This window comes from Austrofundulus limnaeus, unplaced genomic scaffold (genome assembly GCF_001266775.1).
Source record: "Austrofundulus limnaeus strain Quisiro unplaced genomic scaffold, Austrofundulus_limnaeus-1.0 Scaffold10, whole genome shotgun sequence".
Lineage (NCBI taxonomy): Eukaryota > Metazoa > Chordata > Actinopteri > Cyprinodontiformes > Rivulidae > Austrofundulus > Austrofundulus limnaeus.
Window position 1 is genome coordinate 2,680,439 of NW_013952412.1, and position 12,340 is coordinate 2,692,778.

At 42.2% G+C, this 12,340-nt stretch overlaps 1 protein-coding gene across 1 annotated transcript in view; it reads right to left on the reverse strand.

Moving 5' to 3' along the window:
- Positions 1-12,239, reverse strand: part of urb2 (URB2 ribosome biogenesis homolog) — a gene marked incomplete in the record, with an annotated part of 16,073 nt that extends 3,834 nt beyond the window's left edge. Inside the window, 10 exon segments of the mRNA XM_014001816.1 lie at positions 133-229; positions 2,897-3,139; positions 4,839-4,949; positions 5,090-5,250; positions 5,501-7,919; positions 8,005-8,143; positions 8,928-10,009; positions 10,175-10,351; positions 11,772-11,924; positions 12,155-12,239. Of these exon segments, the coding sequence (XP_013857270.1) occupies positions 133-229; positions 2,897-3,139; positions 4,839-4,949; positions 5,090-5,250; positions 5,501-7,919; positions 8,005-8,143; positions 8,928-10,009; positions 10,175-10,351; positions 11,772-11,897 (4,555 nt within the window).
- Between the last annotated feature and the right edge of the window lie 101 nt (positions 12,240-12,340).

The following is a 12,340-nucleotide window of genomic DNA, read 5'->3' on the forward strand; positions in this document are numbered from 1 at the left end:
ATACAAAACAGCAAAACACAAAGTAACTAATAAAATTAGTAAAATCGTAAAACACTAGAACAATAAAAAAGATACTAATAAAAATAAAATCCAAAGTTGGGAAAAGGCTTGGTTTTAAGCCGTTCTGTTTACCCGTGTCGGTGTCGCCTCTCTGCCGACCCTCCTGGATGATCGAGGTCACCAAACGATAGAAGACATTTAAAAACGAAGGAGCTGCCTTAGGTAACACCTGCAGGCGCACATTAGAAGTACAAGGTCTTCAGTAAATAGAAATCAATGAGAGGAAATCTGGTTTTCCTTCTTGATTAAAAACTTAAAATACTATTCTTATTCCTAATGACTTCCAGATGACTTTATAGCTCAGCAGACTCCTTTATCTCATTATTTCTGCTTGTATAAATAAGGATATTGTTATATTGTGCGATTAACTGGGTCTACGTTTAAAAGAATCTACAAACAAAAAAAAGTAGAAAACTTTATATTTAAAGGTTAAAAGTGTTCAWGTCGAAACAACTGAGTGCTTTATGAAAAGCAGCCACTTCTGGAGAGCACACAGCGTGAGTGAGGCAGAAAGTTGGATGCCTGGTTATCTCCACAGGCCTTTTTCAGACAGATGAAGATAAAGAGACGGAATACAGATGAGGAAGTGATGATGTCACCATCTCAGGTTAGAGCTCAGCAATGGTTTCCTCACATCAAGCCAGTCTCTTCTGCATGTCTGCCCACCCCACCTCTCCCTCTCCCTTACTTCCATCATAACCCTTATTTGACTCCAACATGTCCTTGGAGGGTCCCATTCYAATCAAATTTGACTTTTCCAGCTTCCTTCTTCATTTCTCCATCACTCATAACTTACTCCCTTCTCACCCTTTATAACTAATATTCATTTCTTTGCCTCCTCAGCCCAGTTTTACCTCCCTCTTCCTTCTCTGCCGGCCTCTTGTTGATGGCTTTTGTTCTCACAAACATCTGAAATCATTTAAGTGATTCTGGCCTGTTTACTTCACAGCAGCTGCCTCAATTCWATTCTGCTCTGTTACGGTTTGAAAAATTAAAAAAAAAAAAACAGGTTCACATCTAAAGAAACAAAATGTTGCCTCAAACTGAGGGTTTGGATGAGAGACAAATTCCAGTTTGWGTTAAAAAATGAAAACGTTGAGGTTTTTATGCAGCTTCAGTTCAATTATGGTGAGCTGCAATATCCTAAAAGCCAGATTCTTCTGGGGACTACCCTGGGGGCTCAGAGGCAGCTCATCCCAAATTTTCATTATTTGAATTCAAACGAGAGGCCTGGACCAACAATGACTTTCAGAAAATAAGAGCAAAGAGCTGATTCAGCAAAAAAAATAAAAATAAAATAAAAAAGACAAGACAAGAGAAACTCGTATTTAAGCATAATCATTAATTTATATTTTTTAAAAAGAGGCTTAATGCTGGCTCAAACTCAGAGCCTTCAAACGACGACTGATTTTTTTTCCACATAAGGAAGAGGAAAATTTAATTATTCAAAACGTTTCTGTAGAGTTTTGTGCAAACTCAGCGTTACAGTTCTGTCTGCTCAGACTCAGGTCTACAAGCTGAGGTAATGTGTAAAAGTGCAGCATGAATCTGTAAATGTGTTCACAAGCTTACTGACTTCAGACAGGTTTACTACATGCTGACATTTTGAAGTTTTGAAAAAAAAAAACAGGCTGGTTGGAAGAAAAGGAGGAACTGCTTTTCAACTTCTAACCAACTTGTACATGATATAAAACATGATATAAAACATGATATAAAAACAAATGTTATTTCTTGATGCTAAAAACAGGAACTAGTTAAGTTAAAGTGTGTCATGCTAACTAGTTAGCACCTGGTAAAAACATGAATAAATAAAAGAATGCTGTTGGTGCCTAACAGGAAGAATTTAGAGTAAATTATACCTAAAAAAATTAYTAATAGCTAACTGAAAAACTCAAACTGACTCATAATCTGTAAAAAGTAGTGCTTAGATCTGTATCTGTTGGTCTAAAACAGGGGTGTCCAAACATTTTGTCACATGGGCCAAAATCATCAAGTCAAAAATATTTTTCCTTTACCTGCTCAACAATAAACTAAGCATTGAATAATTAAACTAAACAAATAAAGTAGTCAAATTTATTGTTGACAATGAATGCGTAAATTAATCTAGATCCAGAACTTTAAAAGTGTTTTTCAGGATCCCATTTCGGGGGATTTAGTCAATTCTGATCTGATCAATAAAATCAGGATTTAGGTCACTCTTCTGTTGAAAATGCTTGCTGTATTCAAATTAATTAAAAGTAGACTGGAGTGCAGCAAAATCAGCTTTTCAGTAGAAGTCACTAGATAAATGTGGAAAAAAGCTAAGAGYCTGGTTATTTAAAGACAAACAATTGGCATTGTTGTCAATGTTTGTTATTGGAAGAAGATTTTACTTTGTCTATGATCATATTCACCTAATAATAAATAGGAAGTCTCCATCTACATCGAACACCTGGGCCGGGGGGACAAATTTGTAGACAAATCTGTATAATTCTTGAACATTTCCTCAAATTCTTGTCAGGGGCCACACAAAATCAGTTCAGGGGCCACAAATGCCCCCCCGGGCCACACTTTGGACACCCCTGGTCTAAAAAGATAAACTCTGGGATTTTAGATGTTTGCGCTTTTTCATCATCTCCTCTTGTTAAAGCCATGAGTTCAACCAGGACCTGTGTTTGGATTTGAGTCTGATCAATTCATCAAACATTTATAAATAAAAGCTGAATTTAAACATTAGAAATGTATCAATTGAATGTTTGATCTGAAAGGAAACTCAACTATTTTATGCACCTACTTTAAGCCTAGTTGATATACTTTATATGATTTTACCAATAATAAGAACGTCCCACAGCTGTACCTGAGGGTGGCACTGGATGATAACGAACAGCGCCTCGTGAACAGCCAGGAACACAGAGTGGTACACAGGTGGGCTCAGGTGGGTGAGAGGCAGCGACTGGAGCGCTCCGAGAATCAAAAGCACGTGATGAGGGTTTCTGATCAGCCCCTCCCCCTGACGCAACAACAACGTCATCGATGTCACCGTGGGAACGGTGAAAGAGGCGGTGAGAGAGTCGTCCTGACTGGACTCTCTGACCAAGACCTGGAACACAGAAAAGAAACACGTGTTACACATCAGTGAAATACACACGAGAGAGTAAGACGTTACTCTACATGTATAACACAAAACCTTTCAGCCACTTTCTTTATGAAGAATCTTTTTTAGTTCTAGTAAATGACAACTGAATCAGATCCTGTTTTATCAGCTGATATTTAGGAGAGTAAACCAAATCATACAAATCACAAATAAAACCGACATCATAGGGCTGGGCGGTATGACCTCAAATTCATATCACGGTATAAATTGAAGCCCTTCATGGTAACAGTATATATCGCGGTAGAAAATTATCATAAAAAGTTAAGATAATGTAATTTTTAGAGCTTTTCTTTTGCAGAAAGCTAATCTTAATTAAACCCAATATTTTTGCTTTAATATCTGCCTGCCAAACAATGAGCTTCTGCCTGCTGAACTTATCAGCTGCTGCTCTGCTGCGCGCTCATCTTCTTCATCTTCATCATCAGAGCAGAAGTCGACTTTCCATTAGCAAGATGGATTTATGACTGAACGAACGTCCACRTCTTTTTTTAAAAATAATTTCTGTGGGTAACAATACATAAAATACAAGTTTTTTTCTCCGTCACCTGGGTGTGAAAAACTACAGTTGTTAAAGCTTCGCTCTGCATGACGTGCAACGAGAGGAGAGGAGAGGAGGGGAGAGGAGAGGAGAGGAGAGGAGAGGAAATGATCCCGCGACACGACGTAACTTTTCTACAGCGGGAGGAGGAAATTTTGAGGATTTATTCTCTCTATACGCGTTTTAAAACTCTATAATTTCTTCATTATATTTCGAACTCCTGCTCAGTTGTCTCTGCACTCGCAGCCATGTTGACACAGGTGCGAGGACGTAATGACTGTAGGACGGTAGAGAAGAAATTTCTACTGTAGGCCAACTTCATACCGTTTCTACCGTCTACCGCACATCCCGCGCAGCCCTACGGCATCATATGGATTTTTTAACATGGCAGTGGGTTTTAGTGTTTAATGTGCACAGATACTTTGCTTTAAAGCTAAAAACAATAAAACAATACTTCCAATTCTACTTTCACTGTCTATTAAATCCTTATTCTGTAGGTTTCACATCAAGTTTCTGTTTTCTTTTCAAAACAGGCATTTGAACACTGAAATATCACAGAGCAGCAATAACCAACATTGTCAACCTTTCTTTAATATGGAGTCCAGCTTATCCTGACAGAACTAAAGATCTGCTGCTATAATTCAGGGTTTGTCACCACCCTTCATTAATTTAATCTTCACATGCATCTAAAAATAAAGCTCTTATTATCACTTTAAAGGTTGTCCTGATGCATCTCAGTAATCCAGAGATGCCGTCCATCTCTAAACAGAGGTGACAGTCCATCATTAAACAGAGGTGGAGGCCTCAGTTTTCAGCTGTCCTCCTCCTACAGCGCAGCTATTGCCAGTATCACTCCACCCCCTGGTAACAATAAGTGTTAATTAGGTGTCAACGATAGCCATGTGATGTGAGTATCAGTCACATCACAAAAGCCTGAATTTTGCCTGAAACTCTCAGACTGAAGAAGTCTCTTGGAGAAGAGACGAAACGTTTCATTAGAGAAGAACCCGTCCAGAAGACCTATAAATTTTTTTTTCTTTTTGACTTTAAAGGTTCTTGTCACATTAAGCTGCTTTAACTCTGTGAGTGTGTGTGAGGTCGTCTCACCACCATAGCAGAAATGATCTGAGGTGCGATGAACCACAGAGCTCTGGAGCAGGTCTCAGGTAAGTGACAGGTGGACAGCAGCTTCACGAGGATTACAGCAGACATCACCTCCTGCACAGAATCAGGAACGAGTTCAACTACGAAGTGTTCGACGCAAGTTTTRTACCTGCCCTGCGTCAAACATTCCACTCATGTGCACAGACTGAATTTAAACAAATTTAAACAAGTTATCAGACTGAATTTGGCCTCACCTTCCAGTGTCCTGCCCTCAGCTTGCTGACATCCAGGCCTTCTGTGATCAGCAGCAGGAGCACGTTGAACTGATCGGCGGTATTTTTCTCCACCAGGTGGCGCAACAGCTCCTGCACTGCTGGCTCCAGTTTCTCAACATCACTTGGTGACAACCAAGGAGCTGACCGAAAAAAAGAAATAAAAATATWAAAAAATCACATCACCGGCTAGATACAAAATGAAAAAATAAAAAGGTGAAATAAAGAAATTTATGTGACCAAAATAAAACAGAACTAATACATTATTTAATACACCTATGAGAAACTTATAGAAAAGGCACAGATGTGAAATGCTCCCTCAAAGTTGTGTTAAATTTATTCAAACATAATTAAAAATAAATCTTGGCTGGTTAAAAGTATCAGACCACTCACCTTTCAGAAGTCTGTGAACATTCTGCAGTATCTGGACATACAGCTCTTCCACCTCCTCCCCTTGCGCCTCCTCCACCCTCGACACCTCCAAGCTTTCGTAAAACGCAGACAGGAAATGGAGAGAGAAAAGCAGGAAGTCTGTGGGCCTTGGGGCGGAGCTTATTTCTCTGAGGATCTGCCGGCAGATGACCTGATAAAGGCTCGTGTGGATAAGCTGGGTGCTCTCAGTTTTCTCTGACATCAGGGCCATCTCACAGTTCAGCATGACTGTAACAGCTTCAACAACAAAGGCCTGACCGGGGAGGCYGGCCGGCTGGACGGCTGCGTTGCGGGCCGCTTGAAGCTTTAGGACCGTCTGAACAACCGGTCCGAACAAAGAACTGGTTCTCGCCAGGGTTTGAATTAAAATTTGATCCAGGGCTTTGCTTCTCGCAAAGTTAGAGGTCATCGTCTGGGAAAACGAAGTCAAAGAGGCCAGCAGAAGATAAACAGACGACACAGAAACCTCTGAACTGGAGAGCACACTTGCCATTTCCTTATTAGTTAAAAATGAAGCGAACTGTTCTAAGATGAGTTTGACGTGGATGTTTCTGGTTATGATCAGCTGGACCAAAGACCTGATGAAGACCTGAGCTTCTTTGACAGCATCGAGCCAACCGGTGCAGGTTTCTTGAAGCTTTGTGTGGTTGCTGTGCCAGAGGAGAGACGACACGACCGTCTGCAGGAGAGCGCCTCCATGTATGAGCTTCAGAACACCCGCAAAACCGACACCTCCGAGGAGAAAGGTCAGAGCCCTGAACAGCGTTCCTAAAAACACGGGCTCGGCTTCAGTTCCAGGAGCCTCGAGGATCGCCTGATCCATCTGTCTGGACGTGGAGGTGACGCTGAAGAGGAGGAGGAGGAAGGCAGAGGAAAGATCCTCGGAGTTCATTCCATCTGGATTGAGGTTCGTTAAGACTTCCAGCACCTTCCCCAGCTCCTTGATTTGCGTGTCTGTCAGCAGAACGTGCACCTTTTCTTTTTGTGAAGTCATTAAAATGTCCTCAACTAAAGCCTCTTTCGTCGCCGCTGAGAGAATAAGCGGACTGAGATTGCTCTCAAGGGTTTCTTTCTCGAGGACGGTCAGAAACTTTGGACAACCTTTGGGTGTGTGTCCTGCTTTGAGCACACTGATGATCCTCTGTGAGAGGGTCTGAACGGTGGTGGAGAAAACTGACACCAGCTCTGAAAAAAACGAGCTCTGAGTGAGCTGCGACGATATGATGGAGACGGTCAGACCGCCAAGCGGATGATGTTTGGACCTCTCCTTCTGTTCATTTAACAACGAGCTGACGAGCGTGCGCGCTATCTGACCCACGTCTTCTCCACTCAGGTGGGGAATCATTATCGACAAGTTGGATACGACGAGATGCCAGTGTGCTACAGGGTAGGTGCTGGCATTTACGCTGCCGATCTGGCCRTCCCAAACCTGATCTCCATCCGGCCTCGCCTCCAGTTCCGACCTGGCTACGACGAACTGAGCTGCCCTCTTCAACAGCGCTGCGGTGCCGCTTTCACCGGCTAAAACTTGGTCCAACAAAACCTTTTTCAGCTGCTGCAAAGTGACGTGTTTGAGCAGTAAACGGCTGGTGGGGCTGAGGGAAGGAGAGGGGTGCAGATGTGAAGGGAGGACTGAACCCGATACGAGACTCTCGATGTGAGCYGGGAGAGGAGAGCCGGACGGATCCTCGTCCTCGGCGGCTGTCAGGAATGAGTCGACAGAAGAGTATTTGCTGCAGTGGGTGTGGAGGAGTGTGTCCACTTCCACCCAGGTGTATCTGAGCAGGAGAATGGCCTCCTGTGTCTTCTGCTCCCAGACTGTTTTTAACTGTGAAACTCTCTCAGACTTTTTGGAATCCAGACTCTTTTTGCCTTTCTTTGGTGTTGTTTGATTTGAGCTTAAGCTTGGTTTCAAAGACGTCCTGTCACTCAACAGATTTAATAACTCCTTGATCGTCTGTTGCATCTCTTCCATGAAGTCTTTGCTCTGCCTCACCAAGGGAGCAGGAGAGGAATCATCTAAAGTCTTCAGACTAAATAAAACAACATGAAGCAGCTGACTGAGGCAGCAGAGTTTCAGAGACGCGTCGTCTCTCTCCTGGTCCCTGTGCTCTCCATCGGTCTCCGTCGCCTCTCTTTGCTGTAAGCCAGGCAGAACAYACGTCCCGATGCTCTTCAACACCGACGAGCAGATCTCCAGAACCTGAGAGGGCAGAATCTGCAGAAGACAAGTCCTGAGGGATGTAGAGACGCTGTCAGAGAGCAGAGGAGGTGGACAGGCAGCCTGAGCTGGCTGACAGATCACACACAGGAGGGCAGAGAAGAGACGAGACAGCTGACGGAGCTTTGTGTAGGTCTGGATCAGACTGCAGACCAGGATCTGTTGGGAAACAATAAAGTTTAACAATGACGCTTTACGACATTTAAAATGTGAAATGTATAATGTCATCCCCTTAATTACAAACCTGTCTGGCCCGATGCACTTGTGCTTCCAGGTCTTGAGCATTTACCCAAGCAGAGGACAACAGCTGGTCCAGGTCTGGTTCAAGAATCAGATGATTGAGACTCAAAAGTACCTTTAAGCACCGGTACCATGCTGGTATGCTGCAAGTCGACACATTTTCACAGTTAGACACAAAAAAAAACAACAACTTTAAATGTAAAAAAAGAACAAATCCACCAAACTACATTAATATTAGGGGTGTAAATCACCAGCTTTATCACAATACAATATTACATCGATATGTTTGGAGGAAGATTCAATATTTCTCGATATCACAAAGTCTGTCATGATATGATTTCGATTCAATTCAATTCACGTCTGCGATCGATTTAATGCGATATCATATGCCCATCTAACACAATGACTGTGTTAGTTGGGCATATGATATCGATTCACATCGAGCATATGATGACGATATAGATATTTTCATTTTGCCTCGATATAACTGAATCATGAACCATTCAAATCAATATATTGATTGAGATATAGAAAGCACGATCATTGTGTACGTTTAAGAAAATGATAAAAGTTGGATTGTTAAAGAAATACGAAACAGTATGTGTATCTACACAAATTGTTGTTCTACAGGGATTAGATGTTCTTGCCTTTTCTTTTGTTAATAACAGATTTTTTTTTGTTATATGAACTTATTCTTGGGAAAAAAGGGGCAGATATAAGATTTTTTTCTTTTCTCTGCTGCCATTCATTTCATTTTATTTGTGATTTTGATATACATATATTTTTTCTCATTTTTCTTTTTATATTTTTCTTTTTATTGTATATTGTACATAAAATTATTTGTTTTGTTTTAATGAAATGAATAAACTGAATTGAATTGAAGTGAAAAAAGATCGATGTAACGTTACACCCCTAATCAATACTAACCTTGGTTGGGCTTTGTTGAGGAGCATTCGGGCCAAGGCTCTGTAAAACCTTAGCTGTACGTCTTCATGTCGTATCCTGTCTGCAGCTACGTTATAAATATCTGCTGCCAGCAGCTGATTGAACAGAGACTCTACAGCCTGCAGAGCCAGGCTCCAGCTCTGTGGGGAACAGGCTGGAGGAGACTTTTGCACAGAGGGAGCAGAGTCCTGCAGCTCCGGGTGAAGATCTAAAGCTGGAAACAGTCTGACCAGGAAGTAAAAGCACAACATTCTCTGCTCCTCCTCGCCTTCGCCTTTTGCTTTTCCGTAGCTTTCCAGAAAGAACTTAAACAGCAGAGGCAACGTGTCCGACTTCAGAGAGTAAAGAAGAGGCTGCTCGCAGTAATTCTGAGCGTTCAGTTGGCGAATTAAAACACTAACTGGCTTCAGAGCCTCCCTCGAGCCTCTAGGTCCGTGTTTCCCAGGTTCCCGTTTAGGCGGACTAAGCTCGGCCTTGTATAAGGCCAGGAGCTCCGAGGGGAAGAGAGCCAAGTGAAGGACGGAGTCGATCTTGACGCGGATGTCCCGGCGCTGCTGCGTGCGGAGGTGCAGCTGTGAGTGAGAAGCACTGAGCTCCTGAGAGGTCAGCAGGTATCTGAGCAGCACTAATGGCTGGATGAGCTGGTTGGTGACTAAAGTAAACACTCTGTTGGAGTTGGCCTGCTGTTGCTGCACCGACAAGTAACAAGACAGCACCTGAAGAAAAGCCTCAAAAACAGCTGAAGGGCGGGTTGTCTTGGACTCGGAGGAGTTCTCATCAAACACAGACTCGTCTGGCAGATTCTCAGGTTCGGCCTCCATCATCGTTTCGTTTCGACGCGCGTCYGGTCCAGTCCTCCGGCGAGCTGCGGCCTGCGACTTCTGTATCTCGAGGCAGGCCAACGAGCAGAACCTGGCCAGCAGATTAACCATCAGCTCGTACTTTGTGGTGAAAACGGACGAAAGCACGGGAGAAGAGAGAATGCCGAGCAACACGCTCATTACGGTGGACACGCACACCTGTGAGCGAGCATGTGTGTCGACCTGCAGTTGGTCCAGCAGCAGCTGAAGGCAAACAGAAAAAAAACAAAAACATCAGTAAAACTTTTTTAATAAACGGTGGGTCCTGATAACAAATGCTATCAAAGGATGTCGTTTTTTTGTGAAACAAGTTTTTTTTTAATAAGTTGCTACACAACCATTAAGTTTTAAATCTTATTATTGGCGCACCTGTGCCATGTTGAGCCTCAGAGTGATGGTCTTTCCCTGCTTGAGGAAAGAGCGCAGCTTCTGGCTGTGAAGCACGTCGTCCAWATAACACCACAAACCTTCCAACACGTCCTGTGAGAGTTCCAACTTCTTACTGTGCCAGTTTGTGAGAGCATGGGTGCACCAGTCCAGCAACACCTACAAACAGAGGGACCCTCAGAGTCTTGAACAACAAATAAGGATGTTGACATCTTGTCAGCAGCAGCTGCCGTTTTCTTCCCAAACTGCTGTGACCAGATTTTGCGAGGCTGCTCGGTGCGTTTGCTCGCAATTTCCTCCTGCTTCGTTATTTCTACGAATTTCAACAAATCGGGCTGCTGTCAGGTAGTTAGCTACAGCCTCGTCTTCGAGTTTTTAATTTTAGTTGATGCGTTTTGAAGAGACAATTTTTTGAAAAGAGGATCAAAGTAAATCACCCGAGTTTTTCTAGTGACCCCTTAAAGAGATAAGCTGCCATGAAGAACATTATTTTATCTGCCCTTGTTCCAAATTTGATAATGATTTGAAACATCGAAGTATGTTTTTTTTATCCGGAACAGTGCTTGTTGCAAAGTGTTTTGATGCTCGTCTTCGTCACTTGACACATTTAACACGCTGTCATTGGTTGAGGAGCTTTGTTTACTAAACAGATGTCCAGGTGGTTTTTAAATTGTTTTAATTCCCTTACTTTCTAAGACACATTAAGTTGATTTGATGCTACAGTTTGCCTTGTAATGTTATTTTATACATTTTCTGCTACTTTTGAATGGGCTGTTATTAAGTTTTATTGTTTTTTTAGGATACAAGATGCTTCCTACAAAACCAGAATGGGAATCTTTTCCTAAAATTTCATGGCGATATCCTGAACACTGAGGAAGTTATGAGCAAAATTAGAAAACAGCAAGGTGAAATGGTCACAAAGGCCACATTGGTTCTGCTGTGAACTGCAGCAAGAAAACATGAGCTGATTTCACCTGAACAAACATCAATAACTTCCCTCATACTTCAGATAATCACATGGTTTTGGTGTTATTTTGTGTGGTTTGAAACGTTCTTTTGGAATCAGCTGTCAGATTTAATATTGGTGTAGGATTAAAAATTTATCCACATCCCTACAACAAAACACAAAAAACGCTGCTATCCTTTCAACAAGCTTTAAAAGGAGACACGTCATGCTTTTAAATCCTTCTTGGTCTGAAGTCCTCGTCATTGTAGCTCCACAAGCCCCACTCTCATCTCTGTTCAGTGGCTGGTCTGAAAACAACTGCTATTATGGCTAAAAAAGTGGATTTTGAATTATATGTCCCTTTTAATCCACAGGTCAGCCGACAGAGGACTGTGGTCCTAATCATAAATGAGTGTTCTTTTTAGAACCTCWCCATGTTTTTCCCATTTAAAGCAGCTGAGCCTCTGAAAGTCAWATCAGACTAATTTTTACTTTTCTTTTACAAGCTGTTTGTTGAYATGCTGAGCTCATTCACTCACTTGAATCACATTAGTTGAAGCACAGGAAAATAAAAACTACAACATGCAGGATAGCGGACCTCAGGAGTTGCTTGACTACAGTTTTAGCTGTTACCTGTTCTTTGTTGGGCAGCAAACACTGAGAGGAGATCCAGGCGAACCGAGCCAGCTTCAGCCTGTCCTGCCACGAAGTCTGTGGACTCTTCAGTTTCAGATAAATACCCGAGTAGATGGCAGACATCGCTGCAGCTCATGGGCAACCTGAACGCTTCAGGGAAAAGGATAAGATTTAACAACCACTGAATACTGTGGAGACTAAAACACTGCAGTGTCCGGCGAGATACAGATTATTTACSACGGCAGATATCAAGCTAACAGCTAGCTTGTTAACGTTAAAAATACTGATACTTGAGTTCGTATCTTTCTACAGGTAAACATTTMATCACTCAGATTAAGTTGTATAACTTTATTGATTTGTTAAATGTGTTATTTTTTTACCATAAGTTGCAAGATATCGCCGCACGTGTCTGCCTTTTTTTTTCTCAGATTCTTGAACTTTCAACCCTGTGGCCAGGCCAAACCAACAGATAGTCGAGGCAATCGATCACAATTTCTACAATATTATCAGGGACCTTTCTTTGTCTTCATTTGGAAGAGAATTTTAAATATTTCTGTTACACTATT